The sequence below is a fragment of the Plasmopara halstedii genome (assembly GCF_900000015.1).
Source record: "Plasmopara halstedii genome assembly, contig: Scaffold_614, whole genome shotgun sequence".
Lineage (NCBI taxonomy): Eukaryota > Oomycota > Peronosporomycetes > Peronosporales > Peronosporaceae > Plasmopara > Plasmopara halstedii.
This window is the reverse complement of record NW_020187532.1, coordinates 1,347,641-1,367,384: the sequence shown is the minus strand read 5'-3', so window position 1 is coordinate 1,367,384 and position 19,744 is coordinate 1,347,641. Positions and strand designations below refer to the sequence as shown.

The following is a 19,744-nucleotide window of genomic DNA, read 5'->3' as shown; positions in this document are numbered from 1 at the left end:
CGGCAGTAAAATGAACAATAACACCGTTTCAGTGAGCGTTATCAATGACTTCTTCATAGACGAAAAGTTCCCTGCCGGTTGGAAGCGCGCATCCGTGATTCGCCTTGATGAGTCGAGAAAAATGACAGACGAGATTCAAGCAGCGGCCCAGTAATTAAATATCAAACGAAATTTATGAGAGTCAGCCATAACGCATTAGTATCGTAAATATATTTTGCTGGTTGGAATTAACAGATGATTTTTTAGAATCAATTGATTGAAATTTCTGGTACAAGCCCTGCCGAATGTTATCAACTACGTTTGTCCACGCACTTCACTCATAGCACCTTATTCGCTACAGCGACATTAGGGCTCAATTGCCAAGCCAGATCCTCTATCTAGACGCTGCGGTAGTAGCATATGAGGACAATATTGTACTTCATCGAAATATGATATCTAGTAAGCATTACGTATTGATAATAAGCTGGTTGATTTGTTAATGCCATTTCAACATTATGAAATATTGATCAAATATTGGTTGCAGCGACAGTTGAGCATTCCATGAAAGTAAGCGCAGAGGCCTTTTATAGCTTTGCCAAGCAACTATCGAAAGCATTTATGACGCGTAGCATCTCCTTGACCTACCCGAGAAAGAAGTATTTGTATTTAGTGAGCAAAGGTGACGCAGAAATACTGGAAGATATTTTTTTTTGCTACCAAACATTACAAAACAGCTCTGCACACTGCAATATTTAAAGTGATGTATTCAAATATATACTAGATGTTGCTTCATTACGTTTTTCTCGTTACCGAATCCGAGTCTTAGTTCTAGCTGGGGTTAGTATAAAAAATTCTGATTAATAATTCGAGATCATACGATATATAACAGACACAGGAATGGTGTTAGTAGCAATATGAGCATTGAAATCAACTCAACAAGTGCTAAAGTCGCTTCGTTAGAAACGACCGATTCTGGTTCGCAAATTAAACATTCGAGAGCAAGACAAAACGCGCATGTATCAGCGCGAAAGCGTAGTTTGTCAAGTAAATAAAACTTCGACGTGTTAAACAAATTAAATTGAGCATCTTTTGTAACCGACATTACAAATATAAATTGATGATTGAATAAAATGGACATTCAGTGATTATGATTGACCGAACGCATTCATTGATGTCATATGTCGATTGGTATAAACATTCAACTCCATTGTCAACAATAAAGTACTATACTCGTAACCAGGGGTTTATGCTCTAGATCAAGTTTGAGTTTACTTTTGATGTTGGGATGTGTTCACCAGTATAAATGTATCAAATACAATATTCCACAATTGTACGCAATTTATAATGCACTATGTATATCCATATGCAATATCGTATCAGATAAAATTTTACACAATTGTACGCAAATTATAATGCACTATTGTAAAGCTTATGCATATCCATCACGGGACACCGTAACGGAAAGGTTTGTGGTTGACATGGTGTGTTGGCTGATGTAGTAGCGAATATAGCTTTTATGAGAGTTAAACGCATATGTGGTATTAGCCAAATAGCATTAAACCTACTGTTGAAATCGAAATCCACTCCTGGGTAGAGCGTACGCACTGTGCGATGGTTGACGCGGAACTCTTGAGTCGAAACTTTCTTCTATTTAAAGTGCACGGCAGCCCGTTACATTTGGCAACAATCCGCTGATTGAGAATGACTGATTTGTGGTCTATGTGGGTACGGCAAATGACATTGTAGAGTACTTATTTTCGTGAGATCCAGACTAAGATAGTAAGCTTTATTACTATGATTCCGACGAATTCAGGATACTAGTGGTCAAAGGGCCAGATATGGTAATTACTTGCCTAGACGTACACTATCTATGGAGGTGCGCCACAACAGGGTGCAACAGGAGGAAAGATGGTACCCACCATGTGGCTGCAAATGATGAGCGTTCAACTCTTCGAGAGTTAGGACGAATAAAATCTCCATCCGGGTTAAAAAGTTAAAGCTATATAGCCATAAATTTGGTTATGCCGAAAACATAATAACAGTGTGTCGGGTTGGCGGTCTCCGAGCGGGTAGACGCGTGCAAGTATAAACACTTACGTGCAATACTTGACGAAAGAGGTCTATCGGGCTTACACGTACCCTGGTAGCAGGGGTGTGTGTCACACGAGATGTGCATGGTGTGACCACACACAAACAAGAATATGTACGCAATTTATAATGCACTATGTAGGTAGCCAGTAGTTATGCATGTATTTAGATTTTATTAGATATATTTAGTAAAATTTATACATTTAAAATGAGGCGGTTTAGCACAGATAAAAATAAATAAGAATCAGTTTTGAACACCTTGGTTAAGGTACTAACTACTCTTGGAGGTAGCGGATCTGCGATCCGCTACACTCGTATTGGTTCTTGTAAAAAACGAAAGGTCGGTGACCTAAATTACGCTTCCTCAAGCGCTAAGCTACGGCAGCCCCGCTGCACGCCCTCAATCTTAGACGATTCGAAGCAACTGATGATGCAAAAATACGCATCGCCTTGTCAGAAATTTCGAGTACATTCGAAGTTCTTTGCTCTCGTCAAGGGAAACCAGATTTGGCGAACAATCAAGAATTGATATCGCCGCAATGATGTCCGGCCCTTTACCTGAGGCGGTGAAAATAGTCACCTTCGAGAAGGGTCTCTGAATGGGTGCGGCCCGCACCGAGACTTTCTGCTTCTACGCCTCACCGTTTGAGGAAAATGTGAGCATGACATTCAATGCGGAGTACAACTTTATTGCCGCAGGAGCCGGATGGTAATACTAGAAATTGTACTTTGAGAGCGTAGTAGAGACGATAGATATTAATCATGCTGTGGGATAGCGAAAAACGACAGTAAGAAATTCGATGTACTCGCGTGTGTTTCATTTGTAAGAAATCTCAATTGCCGTAACCTGTATGCCTCTTCGCTCTCAACTAAGAGGTACGAAGAGTCGGGCTCCCTTTCTAGGGCGGACGACAGACCTTCACATTAGAACGTCAGGTCAAGTCCCAGCGGCCTATTAATAGAGAATCAGGCTATTTTGAACTCGTGGATGCCGCGGTCAGCGAGACCCTGCCCTCAATAGGGGGTGACTCGTCTTAAGATAGGTGAGAATCACAGCACAGGGTTGTTGGTTGTTAACATTACCGTCTCGGGCTCTGTATCGCTGTGAAAGTGTTTGATGTATTCAGAAGCGTCGGTGAGTTATGTTCGACGTGCAACTGTAAAAAAAATAGTTAGCACGCGGGTAAATAGGTATGTCAAATACGGATACGGCTCATGCAACGGGAATTAAACATTCCCTGGTAACAGGGGTGTGTGTCACGCCAGATGAGCATGGCGTGACCACACCCAAACAAGAATACGGTACATGTATTGAGATGTTTACTATACATATTTAGGAAAACCTATGCATTTAAAATCAGGAGGCTTTGCCGCAGATAAAAATTAAGAAAGTCAGTTGTGAATTTGGACCGAAGAGTTAATTAGCCTTGGACTAAGGCTATAATTACTCTTGGAGTAAGCGGATCGCGATCCGCTAAACTCGAACTTGTTCTGAGTATAGAACGAGAGGTCGGTTACCTAACTTTCGTTTCCTCAAAGCGCAAATCTGCGGCAGCCCCGCTGCAACTCATGTCCGTATTGCGGCGGAACACTAGTAAACGTTTGGAGGTCACGTTTGGTTTTTAGGTAAAGTTGAGAGCACAAACTTTTATCTCGTCCAAAAATTGATGTGAGTTCCGATGTCATCCTGGTTGGAACGCCGTGTGCCATAACTCGATCGAAAGTCACAGTTATTAGGCACTTGGATACTTGGAAGTCATGAATCTAATTTTCGAGGAAGCAGGGCGTATTATACCTGGTCACTAAGCAAAAAAGCTTCCATGCAGGGTATGGTTATATCCGAAATTGATAGCAACGATACCGCAATGCGCTTTGGGCAGAGCTCGGAAGACAGAGGTGGCAGCAGGCGTGTTCTCACAATATTTTTAGAGCAAGTCTTTGTTGTTTTCCCCAGGTCGAGAAGGCAGGGAACAACTATAAAGTGGTATACCCTGTGTCAATGCCGATAAAAAACAGAATCTGGATGTCGAAGTCTCCCATGTTAGAGCCGGTGGATTTGGTGGGCAAGGCCCTGAAGCTAAGAAATGGCTCAATTTTGTCGCAATGTGACGGTATCGATGAGTTAGTACTACTGTATGAAGTTCCCACCGTGAGCAGAAGTATAAATCCACGGTAACAATGACTGACTGGAGTGACTGGTGTAGTCCTACTTTTGGTATGTCTAGCCTCACTACATGCGGCAAACGATTATTCTGAGCAATTTGTAAATCATGTGTTCGTGGAGCAGGAAGACGGTGCAGTCAGCGAATTGGCTATGTCGATACCGGAAGAGAAGCTGAGGACGTCATGTCATGAATAATTCCGCCGTTGAGGTGTTTTGCAAATTACTATATGCAAGAGATGGGAAGGTATCGTCAAGAAGTATAAAGACATTTGTCATCATTTGTTTTTAAGAATAATAAGGCGTGAAGAACACTCGCTTTATATCTGAATTGGGGAGCTCGTAATGAATTCGACCTTGTCCAAAGCCAAATATTGCATCACACGGCAATAATCCTTACCAAGGAAGCAGTGTGGCATCACTGCCGCTTCATCCTGAGCGAATGACGAAGCAGTTTTGGGGATAAAAACGGTCTTTTTACATGGCACCGACTATTAATTTCCGAAACGTTGAAGGGCAAGTAGGAATTTTGTGCATGTCATAGTATGCTAAACGCAGCCACAATTTCGGTGTAAATGCCAATTACTAGAAAAATTATTATCAGCAATGGTGGCTGCACTTTGTTCAGTGGCCTTGGCCTAGTTTTGGTAATTATCAACTGCTGATGAAAGATTATAATATATATCTTCCTGCAATGTGTACACTGAGCGAGATTCTCTGGGAGTGGCTCGGATTGCTAAATGCGCTGTTTGATACACTTGAGATGTTCAATCGTTGGTGACCCAGCGTTTCAAATCACATCGTAGTATACACATATTTTGACAATCAATTCGTCCATTATAGTGCAAATTATGCGAATTCGGATGTGGAAAGCAATATCGAGAATCTGCGAACAGTGCTCGAATGTATGTACTTGAATCAGCTATATGCCAACACAGACAAGCGTGTATCTGGCGCGGACAAGGTTCTTTCTCCCAGTTGCTTTGTTGAGAAGCCTCGCAAAGGTAAATGCCGATGTAGATCGGTCAGTGCCTCCGTACTAAAAGGACTTGTGAATGTTGTTGGATTGGGCCGCGTTGGAGATCTCTCGTTACCACGTCTTGGGATCCATTCAACAAAAAATGAAACGTAGAAAATTTGAGATCAGATGTCCCACTCCGCGCACAAGTTGCTCAGCGAGATCCCCCATGACAATATTCACCCATTATGAAATCTAAGATCAGCTACCCTTGTGGTGCCAGCCGTATCATTTCAGTGACCTCACCGTCTTGCAATTTTTCGGCTCTATGTATCGTCTGTCTGAGGCAGTAAGGGGAGACTGGAGGGAACTTATGTAACCACTTCATTCGCAAGAGAATAATTCGTCGCGTCGCTTGCCCGTGAAGCTTCACTGCTCAGCACGGCGAGCCCGTCACACATTAGTCACTACTCATCAGTACCGGCGCATCGTGACAAGAATATATCGTTCTTCTTATTGTTATAGCTTGTTTTTTCTACTCGGGGATTCCATTTGTTCGTCATCTTCACCGACTCTGGTAGAATTTTATTGCGACGCCCAGTCGCTTTCACTCTTTATTGGACTGGCACAGGAGACTACAGCTCTCACCTTTTCTGAACCGCTCCGCTTGAGGCACAAAATCACGAAATACAATCTATCTCTTCCGCCGCGACATGCCAATGGCGATATGCCAATCGCTCTTTCCTTCTCGTTTTAAGACTGCAGCTTTTATTTTCTGCTTGGAACACTCAGCGTTGCCACTGCAATTAATATTGGTCAAGTCTGAATTCTGCACGGAACGTGTCGCAATTTTGCACCTGCAAAAAACGTGCTTCCACTTTCTAGCAGAAATGTTTCACTAGTCACATCTTCTTTTGAAGAGATATGCATGACGTTAGCTATTTTGACTTTCAGATAAACCATGGCTCATGGATGCCATGCCTGCGATGAGAATGAATTAGAAGTTCAGCTTCTGGACGAGCCAACACTTTACGCTCTTAAAGTCCATCGATATCATCTGGATATAGGAGGTAACCTTCGACATCTTACCCGCAAATTGTCTACTGGTTCCGACAGCCGCACGTCAATATAATTGCGAAACGATTCTGAATCGATCAAAACTATCCTTTTATCACAGAACCCGAGACATTAATATCTACAACTGACAGTCGCAGTATATGAGCCCCCCTCGTTTAGATGGAATCGCTTCTATTGAACTGGCCCATAGAGCACGACCTTCACGAGGAAAATATTAACAAGTCACTTCTCAGTAAGTTATGATGTGCCTACTGGGATCCGACTTGTACATGCGAGGGGTTCGTTGTCCACCTTTGCATGAGGGCCGAACCTTTGTGAACAGCCCAGAGCAACGTAGTTCCACAAAGCGCAGATGCTCCTTTCGCGGTAAAATACACGTTTGCAGTTACCGCGGATCTACTCAGTAGCTAAGTAATTATTCTCTTACCTCTTTATATGCCCAAGGTCCATCGTCTCTGGCACGCTCTGTGAGCCACCATTTTCAGTACCTCATCCCGATCTCGCGGTACGAAGTTGTTTTCCGCATTATATACAGCACCATTTGCATCTCCGAAAGATGTACGGATGAAGCAGAAAGGTCTAGTTGGAAGCCACATGAGTTCAGAGACCCTGCATAAAGATGACAATTGCCACTGACTCCGGGATTGGGCCAGACGTTTTCGCGACGACTAGAGTTCGTACCTCCTGGACATAGCCCATCATTTCTTGCTGTTAGGTGGTGCGAACACAGGCGTGATCTGTCGCTTCAAATTGTCCCACATTGCGGAAGAGTATTACCGAGGTATTGCACGTAAGTGTATATTCTTGCACGCGGCCTTCAAGCTTGAAATTTGGAACCGCAATGCGCTGTCGCCATGTCTGGAGCGTGGCTGAAACCATCCCAATCTCAACTTTCTGAATGAAAGAGATTTCACCGTTTTTTCGCCCGTCAGCTGCAATGATTGATTGAAAAATTTGAAATCAGCAGCAACACTTTTCTATCTCGTTCGCACGATCTGGAGAGGGCTCAAATGAATATCAAACAAACCAATTTACAAAAAGACAACTTGTAACTTAAATTGTACACTATTTTTTCAAATCATTTGACAAAACAGTCGAACTGAACTCCCACTACTTGCTTTCAGTATGCACCCAATCCAATGCACAAGGTATCGATGTGAATAGCTTGCGATCTCACCGCATTGAAGCAGTATGCTCTCCGTCGCAAACTTACCATCTACGACAAATTCCGATGGAACGGACGACAATGTAGCTACGTTTCGACCTGGATCGTCTGTAGCCATGTTGCGACCGCAGCGCGCGTCAGACCAACTCGCTCTTTCATGGTATGGAGGAGTGACCTCGTCCAAACGTTTGAGTTCCTTTCAGCTCCTTTGTGTGTTCTTTCACTCGCTGCTACTTCTTGGAGTAGCAATTGGCATCGTTCTGGCTGCGTATATTTCTGTTGACATGGAGCGCGGCGAACGTCGCGGAGGAGCGCTACCATACATTTTGGCAGCATTTGTAGCTCTAGCTGGCCACGAATTCTCATGGCTTGCATATCGTGTGCATCTCAAGCTTTATATGCCGTTAAAACTGCATGAAAAGCAGACATCGAGGGAAATGTATCGACGTATTATCGCTTATGCAGTCGATGAAGATACAGTAGCTGTCACATCACTTGCCGATAAATGTTGTTGTCGTAGTAACATTGTGACAGCAATGGTACTGTCAGCACTCGGTGCCGGATTAACGGGACTTTTATGCAATGTATCGGGAAGAACACAAATGCCTGTGGTTTACGTCGCTGAAAGTACATTTGTTGGTATCTTTTCGGCAGCCATGGCCCCAAATATGTCGACAGCGGTTTGCGTTCTAATTCGTTATATGTATTTTTTTCTATCATCGTTAAAAGTGGTGTTACGCTCCGACGACGCATTCACGAGTCATGAAAGTGGTTTGGTGTACGATCATGATGGTGAATTGGATAGTCGAAATATCATGGACAGGCATCTGGCTGTGGTAATTGAGCCGTATTCGTTGCTGCTACTCAGTGTGTGCCTATTGCTTATAACTCGTGCTGTAACAAGCAAAGATGTGATGGAATCGACTCTTATGATCGTCCTCGATGTCGCTGGAATGCTTTACTTAAGCTGCTCTGCGGCCGTACTCGGACTCTTTGATCAATCAATTCGAGTTTGCGAAAGTGGGGCATTGGCTGGTTTCTTTGTCATCGTATGGAGTGCTGAGCTTGGATCGTCTGTTACTGTAAGTATTTTGAAGACTGTACAGTCCCCATGGGTTCATCCATTCACAAAGCATGTATCGTCACAGCAAAATGTCGAAAAATTGCTCGGAGCGGTCGCTTTTGCTGTCGGAGCTGCAATTCTCGTATCTCAATACGTTGATTTTAACATGCACAAAACATTTGTTGCGCTATTAAGTGCTGGGGCAGTGATGTGTGCCCATATCGGTAAACTTTTTCTCGTGAGTTTAAAGAAAATCGCCAAAGTGTCATCCACAGGCTCCTATCTTTGTGTGGGTGGCGGCGTACTAGATCGTATCGATACGCTTCTCTTTATGGCTCTGGTCTTTGCTCCCTTCTTTCAACGTGCTGTTTTTAATCAGCCTCAATAATGATTTATCCATGTTCAGAATTAATATACAGTAAGAAACTGCTTATGGCTGCATTTTTCCGAAAACGTAATTCTCATGCAGTATGTTTTTTTCGTCAATGTGCACGTAAGCTGAGTGCGTGTCACGGTTCCTCTTAGCCTCCTTCATCAAGTTGAACTCTTGATATCAGTGATATTAAAGTTACACACGATTGCATTACATATTGATTTGAAATGAAAAGTCTTAGCAATCGGTGAAGAAACCGACTGCCTTCAATCGTGGCCAAGATCTAGAACGACCTGTCTGCGCGGCATGAGAAACTTCGATTAACAGACTCAGTGCTGGACGTGGTACATTAAATTTTCGACTTATTTCTCGTTCACGAGCGCTTTCAAACGCTAGTAAAGTTAATTCTCATACGTGCAAGCATCCGGTGACCGACGAATTTTGCCAGTGATACTGCGCGAATGGCATAGGTAGATATTAGTTGAGTAGAAAGTGATCAGAGGCTCTATAAGGTGTTGAAAATGGCATGGTCATGGTCAAGAGGCTATCAGACACTTTGACAAATGAATCTCACGTTCAACACACAAATTATTTTTTAGTTGGCAGCTACTCTTTTGATCACCAGACCTTGAAACGTCGACTGTGGGCTTGTGAAAAATCTTACACCGGAAGCTAAATATCTTTTGGTCGGAAACACCTACAAAGGTCGATTGCGCACTCAAAGTGATCTCCGTTTCAGTGTGAGAGAGAGGCTCAGTTAAGTCTCTTTGATTTGGTGAAGCTTTGACGGAAATCGCAATGTTCGCATCTCGACCAACGTCGCTCGCTCCTTTCTCATCGAAAAGAAATTCCCAGACAAGTGAGCACCCTCTTCCACTCTATTCACACCTGAACACGTGCACAAAATAGCCGGGGAGATCCACTCCATTGCATTATGATTTCGCTGGCTGGTTGTCGATCAGTGGTGATCAATGTTCACCAAGGCTGAGTCGAAGCCGAGGTAACTTGAAGAACGGAAGTGACATCTCGTGTCCAGAGGCCGACAAATCACAAAATGACAAGCTTCAGGCACTCTTACAAGTAATGCTGTGATGAAATCATCGGTAATAATAAAGTGCTTTTTGGTAGCCTCACAATTGGAGGGCACACGAATGTTTTGCGCATTGCGCTCGATGTAATCGAAGTTGGCGAACGCAGGTAACGGAACGTGGCGCCAGAATGTTGTCGTATTGAAAACCCGAAGCATCTAAGGCTTGAAGTATTCTTCCTCGGTGTCGTGCCGCTGCAAGGATTTGCAATCGAGACGATGGCTGTGGAAACAATGGCATAGAGATTATCGGTGCCATAGACACAGGAATGCGTAATTGAAGGACATCTAACGAATGAGGAAGTATCCGAAGATGGTATTGCGACGGTACATCAACTACACTTTCTATGATATTATACTCTGCCACCGTAATAAAAATCACTTATTGGATTCACAAAAGCTTGACAATCTGAAAGCTACACACGCAATTTTGTTATTCAAAGAAACTGTTAAGCCAAAACCTTTTCGAAAGACTGCTTGCAAGCGATACGTGCTTCAAGTGGTCAACTTGTCCTGATATCAAGGGCCAATTTGGTAGAATTGGAGTATTTATACAACTTGTTATTACTTGGCAGTCCTTAAATATTGCTGTACCATTCATTTCGCAGAGCTTAGATAAGTTTCTTTCGAAATCTGTGCCGCGTCATTTTCTTGGAGTTTTGTGAGACAAAATACCTATGTCCATTTTCGGATGACGTTGAACATAGCACCGCGAATAAATTGACTTAGCAGATTTCGGTCTATGATTGGAAAACCCAAACCTGAAAACAGTATAAATTTTTGTGATACTATAACTTAAATTGTCGAGTGCTTACGATCGAGGTATAAACATACATACTTGATTGTCTCTTACAGAAGAATACAAGCATTTAAGCCATCCAACGATTGATACGATCAAGCCTCAAGGATCGATCGTTTTGAAAACTGCAAAACCAGATCGTTATTGGAATACGCATCTTAAAAAATTAATTCTGAGAGGTAAAAACCAAACAATATTCTACATAATAAAACTTGATAGCTGGGTGTTCAGCATTTAAGGCACTGGTTCGAAAGGGTCAGTAGAAAGAATAATATTGAAAGTTCTAACGAAACTGATATCCGAGAAGAGTAACAACGAGATCTTCAATTTAGCTAATTACTTTACACCACCTGGGTCAATGAAGTTCAAGGAGTATAAAAATCCTGAGCGGGCGTTTACGGTGTGCTATTTAAAGTAAAATAGCTTCCCGAGGAAGCCTGGTGCTAACTTTTGTAATTTCGTGCACTGAAAACCAAGATTATGATCGCGCCAAATTTACTAAATACTTTTATGTTGCTCCTAGAACATGCTCCTAGAACAAAGTTAGATTTACATATGAAATAAGGCAACAATGAATGACTGATTGCGTCAGAAAAATTAACGATGAACGTTTTGGCTTTGGGCTCATTAAAAAAAACACTATTCTTCTCAACGTTTAATAGTCGACAGCTTGTATAAAAACGTTCGCTATCTCATAACAAAAGTTGATGATTGATGTTCACCGCCAGCTTGTGTCAATGATCAGACAGCCTACTACATCCCGGAGTGTGAATTGGATAAGTGAAGCCCAATCGAAACATGCGTCCGACTTTAGGAATCGTAACTTTTAACTTGTGGTTAAAGGCTAAAAAATTTGAAGAAAACCATTGAGACGCATTCTGCAGCCTCATGATTTCCAAGGAAATGACGGCACCATAGTAAATCTGAGACTGAAATGTTTATTTCAGAGACTGTCCTTCAGTATTTCGAAGAGAAATTAGATAAATGAAATTCGCGACACGAAAACTTAATCAATATGAGTATTATTTACCAACACTACATACTGACACATAATGAAATCAATAGCTGCTTTTATGACATTCAACAAACATTAACAATTGCAGCATTGCATGTCGAATTGCTCGGTCATGAGGGAAAATCGACAACCAGAATTTACACCACGACAGCACGAATCTGATCTGCAACGTTGCGTGATTGGTCAAGTGTGACGTAAGTAGACGAAGGTACCCAGTTGTCCGGGAACTTTTCTTCAATGAGAAAGGAGCGAGTGTGTTCAGTCGAGATACGATCATCGCGATTTCCGCCAAAAACAAGCAAAAGAAACGATCCTTCGCCGAACGCTTGACTCAGCTGACTCTCGCTCAAATTAAAACGTGGGTCGCTTTGATAAGTGTTGATTCGAGCCTTGTACGAGTTCCCGACCCCTTGAGCGTCCAAATATCCATCTTTTGCTTGCGTTAACAGGTTCTCAACCAGCGTTACATCAACTACAGCTGGATCGTGTCCTAAGTATGTCGGGAGTCGAGGCAGCGAAATCTGATGGCCATAAGCAGACAGACCGTTGAGTGATATAGTTTCAGGAACGTTTGACAAAAGCACGGCAACGAGATCATCGGACATCATAAAGTGAGTTTTAACTGCATCATTTATGGATGATTTCGAGATGTTTTGTCCGTTGCGTTCAATGTAGCCGGAGTTGGCGAGCGAGTTGAGGGCAGGGCAGGGACCCCTGCGCCAGAACGCCGTCGTATTTGTAAAGCCCGAAGCGTCTAAAGGCTTGTAATATTGGCCTACGCTCTGGGGATAGAACGTGCCGGAGCAAGGATCTGCAAATGAGATGACGACCGCGGCGGTGGCGAGACTGGAAATGACAGAAACCATGGGAAGGGAAATGCGTGCAAGAAATAGAATTCAAGAATGAGAATTAAAATCCAAATCGTCTTCTGGGCAAGTAAGCCCTGACAATGAGATCAGTTATTTGACACCAGTAGATGTTCCGTACGAACATTGTGCTCTTTCTATTGATTCTGTCTTCTATCTGTAGAGTTCACTTTGCCATCCTTCGAGACGGTGTCGTAATAGACGTCATCATCTGATTTATGATGATACGCTTTAGTGTTTTATGGCAGGCTACTGTCGTCTTGTTCTAATGATGCCCTTATATTGTACGGCACATCATAAAGAAATGGAAGTAAAGTGCCTTCAACATCTTTCTGGCTTTATGCTCATATAGATATGAAGTGATGCTTCTCACTGTGCGTTGCTCCGTATGTCCAATTATGTTAAACCTGACCATGGTGCCATAAACATAAAAGAACTTTGGACATGATACTGCGAGCATTTGACATTCAGATTATTTTTGAGCAGCTGGCCAGCTTCGGATCATTTTACGGGGTTCTGAAACTGCTACACTGGCCCCGTTTGTGACTTTATTTGCTTTACTTAAAAATTGTTCTCTAATTTACTACCTGCCAGGTGCCTAACCACGAATCTGGGTTGCGGAATAGTTGTCTGGGCAGTATCATAGTTTTAACTTCTAATGGCCATTTCACTTGAAGAGGCGGAAAAACGAATTTTAGCAGAAGCAAGCATTACTTTTAGAAAGTGGCTCACAGACGAGCTTAATTTCATCTTGACATTGAAGTTGTTGACGATGCAAAGGATAATCAAGTGTGTATAACGTACTCTCGTGGGAATAAATCAAGCTCAGAGCTTACAATGAGGCGGGATGGTGCTATTCTGCTGCAAGGCTTGTTTATTTCAGCTGTCGTCGAGAACCAACCATCTCCTGGAGAAATATGCCTCGCGAAGAATTTACAGCAAGAACTTTACAGCAACAGACAAAAGAATATCATTTTGTTTACATTACGTTCATTAACTTTAAGGATTATCATTTCCTGAGTCATGTGTTCAGTTAGATCGCATCTTTTTTGCATAGCAATACATCCAATGTAGAAAAAATGCACAAAACGACCTTTTCCTGCACACAAGTCAATCATAAAGTAATGAGTGTAGGTCACTAATACCGGTTGTACTACCGATGAATGATTATTGTATGTTTTGCTATTAGTAAATATGGTTTTTATACTACCGAAGACAGAAATGCGTATTGAGTATTAGTAGTTGAATATTTGGGGATGAGTGTACTTGCCAACTGAATCAATTTCTGTGGAAATTTCTACCATCCTGGTATGCAGTGAAAATAGTTCTGATACTTCTGCCTGCTTTGTATCATCGAGTATGACGAGGAAATGAATGTGAACATCTGTTCTTCATCTGAACTTCATAACAGTGACTTCTCAAGCTAAAAAAGAGAAAAGCATCATGTTGGCTAAATTTGTCAAGAAAGCTTTCTCTTGATGAAAAGCTGTGTTGTATACCGGGATGAAAGACGTAATTCTTGATCTTCTAGTTTCTCTTTACTCTACCATCGAATAGTATAACTAAATAGCGGCAGCTGTACCTTCCGCTCACGGCCTCGCATTGATAGTAGATCACCGCTGCAGGGATTGCTGTGCATCTTACACAAGTACAATCTAGCTCAGTGGGTCCGTGTAAGAATCGAACTGAGGTAGGTCTACACGCCTCACCCATGAGCGGAACCGAGAGACTCTAACGAAGCTTAGTATCAATCTACTTGTAACGAAGTTACATTACATATGAAGGCGTGGGTCACACAATTTGGTATGACCACACAATGGTGCGGCTACACCTTAACAAGAAGTCACTACGTGGCTGGGTCAGCCAGTATTTATGCACTTTTATAAGGTTCTTCTATTTAACTAGATAAACCTATAGATTAAAGTACAAGGCTTTGCCGCAGTTGAAACAGGAATATGCAATTTATATTTCGAACGAAAGAGTTTATTTGCCTTGAGTTGAGGTTGTGGTTACTCTTGGAGTAATCGGATTTCGATCCGCTACACTCGAACAGGTTATTAGTATAGACGAAGTTAGGTGACCTTAGCTTAGCTTCCTCTGAGCGATAGAGCTACGGCAGCCCCGATGCACTCACTACTTTCATTCAATTTTGGAAGTGAATATAAATCAAATCATATCTGTAAATTAGTACTGATATAGTATGTAAAAAATGTACGATGTGAGATTAATAACCCACGTGTTCTACAAACATCTCCTTTACAAGTCCCACCGCCCTCATTAGTACCGATATTTTCGCGCCTTCGAGTTTGCACAAATATACGGAAGCGTAATGAAAAGCTCGCACAATCGCACAATAGTGTAAGTACATAGAATACAGCACGTATTACATTACACACCCCCATTTCGAAGCGGACCTCATTCATTTCACGAAGCTGTTTACCAAGATACGTACTCTAAGCTCCGCCACTCATTTGAATTAATTACTTAGTTGTTTCCCGTTTCTCACGGCGAAAGGATTGCGGATCCCGCAGCAAAACTTACGACTACATCCAGCTCGAAAGGTTTTACCTGGATTTAGCTCATGAACCCCAGCTTAACTGTCTACAAGTTCAACGTAGCAGTTTTCCAGGCTTCGTCGCGTCGAAATTATGATGCTAATTTTCTGATGGTTCGCGCTGTACTTAAACGGATCCTTAACACGTTTATGCGTGCGAGCCTTTTGCTCACATTTAGCATGACAAGCACGCGGAGTCGTTCCAAAAGCGCTAACCGATCCAAGAAATCATATTTTCCCATGAGGTTGTCTGCGCTTGGAGCAGCAGCGGTCGGTTTAGTCCATCCTGAACACAACTGAATACTGATAAGAATACCGAAGAGTATTGTGCCCAATTCGCGCACTGGACAAGGAAGACACATCGCCTCACGACTTTTGAGCCGATTATAGTAAGGCAGACGTCCGAAACAAGTGCTGGTTTTGGATGTTTTCGAGAGGTACAGGTCACCGCATGGACATCAATGTAAAATATTCTTGCTGTCAAGAGCCCCGCTTGTCTGTATGAGGTAACCCAGCTACCGACCAGAACTTGACACTAAACTAGAATCACTTGCCGGTGAAAAACGCTGCACACGGCACACTATCTCATGTCCAGGATTATAAAATTGGACGATGCGCCAAATCGCAAGAGGCATTATTGTGAGTATCAGTGAGTACCCGAATATCGGGTCTTATGAATATCACGGAGCTTAAAAATGGAGAGACTCGAGGTGCTCGTGGGCTACTGTGTGCACGTTTGAAAAAAGGCAGTCTTATGATATGAGACAATAAAAGATGTTCCTGATATTAGTCTCAATAGAATTTAATTCATATATATTCCTTAGAAACACTGGAGCAGATTTAAAGCAATGCCTTTATAAAAGGGTCTTGGTTGCACTCCTGTTTGGAGCGCGCAAGCACAACCTCTGTGGATTGGAAAAGCGGACTCTGAGAGTCATAGCTTCCTTTGCGCAATACGTACGGCTAACCATTGCATTCGGTAGTTTTTGTAATCAGCCCCACGACAGAGTTGTGAAAAACTGTGTTCTCAATGAAGATGGAGCATGAGATATCTGAATATCTGTTCTCAAGACGAATCGACCAGCGTAACAAATTTTGTCCATCGTGGGTACCGATGGCATCAAAGAATATGAGGATAGACGGCTAGAACAGTAATAGCTTTCCCAAAATGATTTCCTCGCTTTGATAATGCGCTAGATAGGTCATGTCCGCCTTACGCGGTGCTGATGGGAGGCAAATGAGTTTGACCATGATATCACTGGTGTTGAGAGTCCTAGCTTTTGAGTTCCGGGACGGAGAAAATCTCTATCTATAGAAAAGTTAAGTTGAGATGGCACTCAATTTGACCTTGTATAAAACGGCGTCACAGAATGTCGCGCTGCGATTTCCAAGCTAGTATGTGCGCGAGAGTGGGTGCCTGCGTGTAATACACCAGTAAAAGTAGCAATCATAACATAGAATGATTTGTTGCGACAGATATCGCAGGTTTTTGAGGCGTATTCGGTACGCTCAAATTCTTATCCACCTTTCAAGACCGACTCAGACTGGGGGGCTTTGTCCAGGAGTAAGGAACTTTTATCGCCGCAATGTCTTCAGACCCGTTACCGGAGGGGGGGGGGCATTTTCATTAAATCTCCGAAAGATGCGGTTCCCATACCTTACCCATAAGCGGTGGGTATCGCATTCAATGCGGAGCACAACTTCCGCGCCGCAAGAAAGGGATATAGTGCTGGGAGCCCAGGCTCTTCGGGCACCTAGAACGATGCATCTCAGCCATGTTGAGAAGAAGAGAGGGGGTTCTTCTAGTTGCGGCGAAACGACGTCTCATTAAATCATCTGCGCTTTAAGTGATAATTTACTTCTGGCCGAAGGCACGGAGGGCCGAATTCTCATATGAAGGTGAGTGATAAACGTTTTGCGGGGAAACGTCAAGTCTCAGTAGGCACAGAGCGGCTTGGTCGGAAAAATTAGCTTTATTGAATCTTTTGAATATCGGACCTAGCTTTAAATGGATTAATGCATCTAAATATATTAGGCTATAAGTTTAGGTTTGTCATATGTTTGTATCGGTGTCTTGAGCTTTGTAAAGCCATGGATAGCCCTTAAAGACTGAGAAGCATTGGTACATCGCGCGACTGTTAAGATTATTAGACTGCACGCGAACAAATTTTTTTTGTCAACTACGCAATCGAGATTTGTGCGACTTGTGATGGGCTATGTGTAACAGTGACAAAGGGGATGCTAACCATCCAAGTTGAGTTGATTACTTGACAGTGTAAACATTATTCAGCACTCAGAATTAATACGAGATACGTTCTCATTTTAGGTTTGGCGTGACCGAGACACTAGTCGAATAAAAATAAAAAATTCAGGCGTCACAAAGTGAGACAGTAGTCAAATAAAAATAAAAAAATTTAGGCGTCCTAGTAGAGCATTAACGAGTCATATTACCACTTTTACCAGAAAACAAAAACGCCTTTTCCGTTGATCCAAAGTTGCAATCGCTTCCGTGCAAGACATGTCATTGCCAGCACTTTTATATTTATTGTTGGCCAGAGCTGTGCTCGGAAGGCGGAAGTGGTAGTAAGTCTCAGGAAGGAGCGATAAAAATATTTATCGCGGTCTTCAAAGTATATGTCTGTTCAAAAGAGGAAGGACGGGGTGACCCTACCTTTTTTTAAAGGTCTGAAGCCGATGATTTGCTGGATGGTAAGTGGTTATGTTATCAGGGTCTGACTGCCGAAGTGGAAACTAAGACTCCCATGTTCTTTCGGACTGAGGGTATCTTTCTATGTTGGCACTGGTAATAGCCCTTGTGTATTCGTTAGCTAGCCAAAACTTTACGCGTGAAACTGGGCGGATCTAGCACATTACGCAGAGACGGCTTAGGTCAACGCTCCCGCGGAAGGCGCTTGTGAGCTCTTCTGGTTTTGGCGGCACGTCGATCAACTGTGAGAATCGCAGTATTGTTGTGATTTGCCTGGTTTGAGACACCCCAAGCAAATCACAACCGGGATGCATCTATCGAGTAGAGAGTAGATTGGCTACAAGAGATAGTAGAATCTTTGTTTTGTCTATAAGAGAGCTCATCACACCCGAATTGCTCGAAATAGCCGGATCGTGGTATGGCTAACGAACGACCAAATAGAACTATCGGTTTGTCCGCATTCTCTTTCAGATATTTACTTTATAACTCGATCTCATATTTCCACGACCGCGCATAGTGCCGGAGCTTGGATCAATAGACCTCAGTCACTGCATGCGTAGATAGACTAAACACATTAAACAAATCCTTTTGCTCCAATACATACTCGTGTGTGTTACGCATGCCTCTGGTATCATCGTGTGGCTTTTGCTTTTCATGGTTCTCAGCCATAGCGTCTTGCACCCTACGCATAACGTTCAATTTCATTTGGATAAACTACTGATAATGCTATAAAATTTAGCCGGGCTGAAATCGGCAAGTCGTATTGTATCGATAGCCTCTTCCAGAAATGATTAGAGCCATTTTGGGGCGATATTTGAAGCTTTCGGAGCTTACCAAACTATTTATAGAAATAAATTTAAGCTGTAAGGTATGTGCTGCGTTAATCAGCGCACGCTCGGTGCGTCGGCACAAATCGTTCCAGCATTGCGGTCTCACCGCCTAAAAGATTTGATGAACGTTCTCTGCATCGCGATTGACACCTGTTTGCAAATGGTCAGTGCATGACATTTTCAAGCTAGTGTTGAGCACAGTGGCGAGATAAGTCATCTTGCCCAGAAGAGTTACATAGACCACAATACTGGTACTACCGGTTGCGTATTTGAAAGACCAAAAATAATTATTCTGATAAACCTCCATCACTCCACATTCAATGCAAAAACTACCACCGCTTCGAACAAATACGTAAGACTTTCAGAGACGTCAACAGATACAGTGACCTTTACCTCCACCTTTAACGCGTCTGATGCCATTGCGGGAATAAGAATTTGAAATTTTTGTTATAATTGCTTATTCTCACCTTTCTGATGGGTAGCGAAAAGCCTCAAACGCAATCTGTAAGCTTACGTAGGCGGTGCAAGTAACGTATACATATCGCTTCGATCGCTCCACGTCTTCTCTGTAGTGGTATTGCACATCTTTTGCCACGGCATTCGGATTTGATGACCGCAAGTGCAATGCATTTTTGCTCCGTTTACAATTTGGCCGAATTTATGATCATATAACCTCCCGCATTTAAAGGAAGAAGGGTTTCGGTCCCTCTCCTAAAGGGGCTAGATTTATTGCATCAGCGACCTCACGGTGTGTCATTGACTCCAACACTGACGCCCATCGGAGCGCACCTGTGGGTGTCATGTGCATTATCGAAGCTGGTGAGCGACAGTAGGTGAAGTGGTTTGGTGCTGTCACTTCCTTGGCCTCTTCAAGACACTGACATACGCTCTTCGATCGTGTTCAGTGGTACCGGGCACGTATTCTGACCTCACAAAAGATACATTCAGAATGGATGGCAAGGCATAGCCGACTCTTGTGATTGATTACAAGTGCTACCAAATGTGTAACGGGGCTACACGTC

At 42.8% G+C, this 19,744-nt stretch overlaps 2 protein-coding genes across 2 annotated transcripts; one reads left to right on the top strand and one right to left on the bottom strand.

Annotated features, from left to right (window-relative positions):
• Positions 1 to 7,454: 7,454 nt before the first annotated feature.
• PHALS_12300 (Phosphatidate cytidylyltransferase) lies at positions 7,455 to 8,879 on the top strand (the record flags this gene model as incomplete). Its single annotated transcript, XM_024727824.1, has 1 exon — positions 7,455 to 8,879. The coding sequence occupies one exon, from the start codon at positions 7,455 to 7,457 to the stop codon at positions 8,877 to 8,879; it is 1,425 nt and encodes a 474-aa protein (XP_024578362.1).
• A 3,023-nt stretch (positions 8,880 to 11,902) lies between these two features.
• PHALS_12299 (Chloroperoxidase) lies at positions 11,903 to 12,373 on the bottom strand (the record flags this gene model as incomplete). The annotated part of the gene is made up of 1 exon (XM_024727823.1): positions 11,903 to 12,373. The coding sequence occupies one exon, from the start codon at positions 12,371 to 12,373 to the stop codon at positions 11,903 to 11,905; it is 471 nt and encodes a 156-aa protein (XP_024578361.1).
• Between the last annotated feature and the right edge of the window lie 7,371 nt (positions 12,374 to 19,744).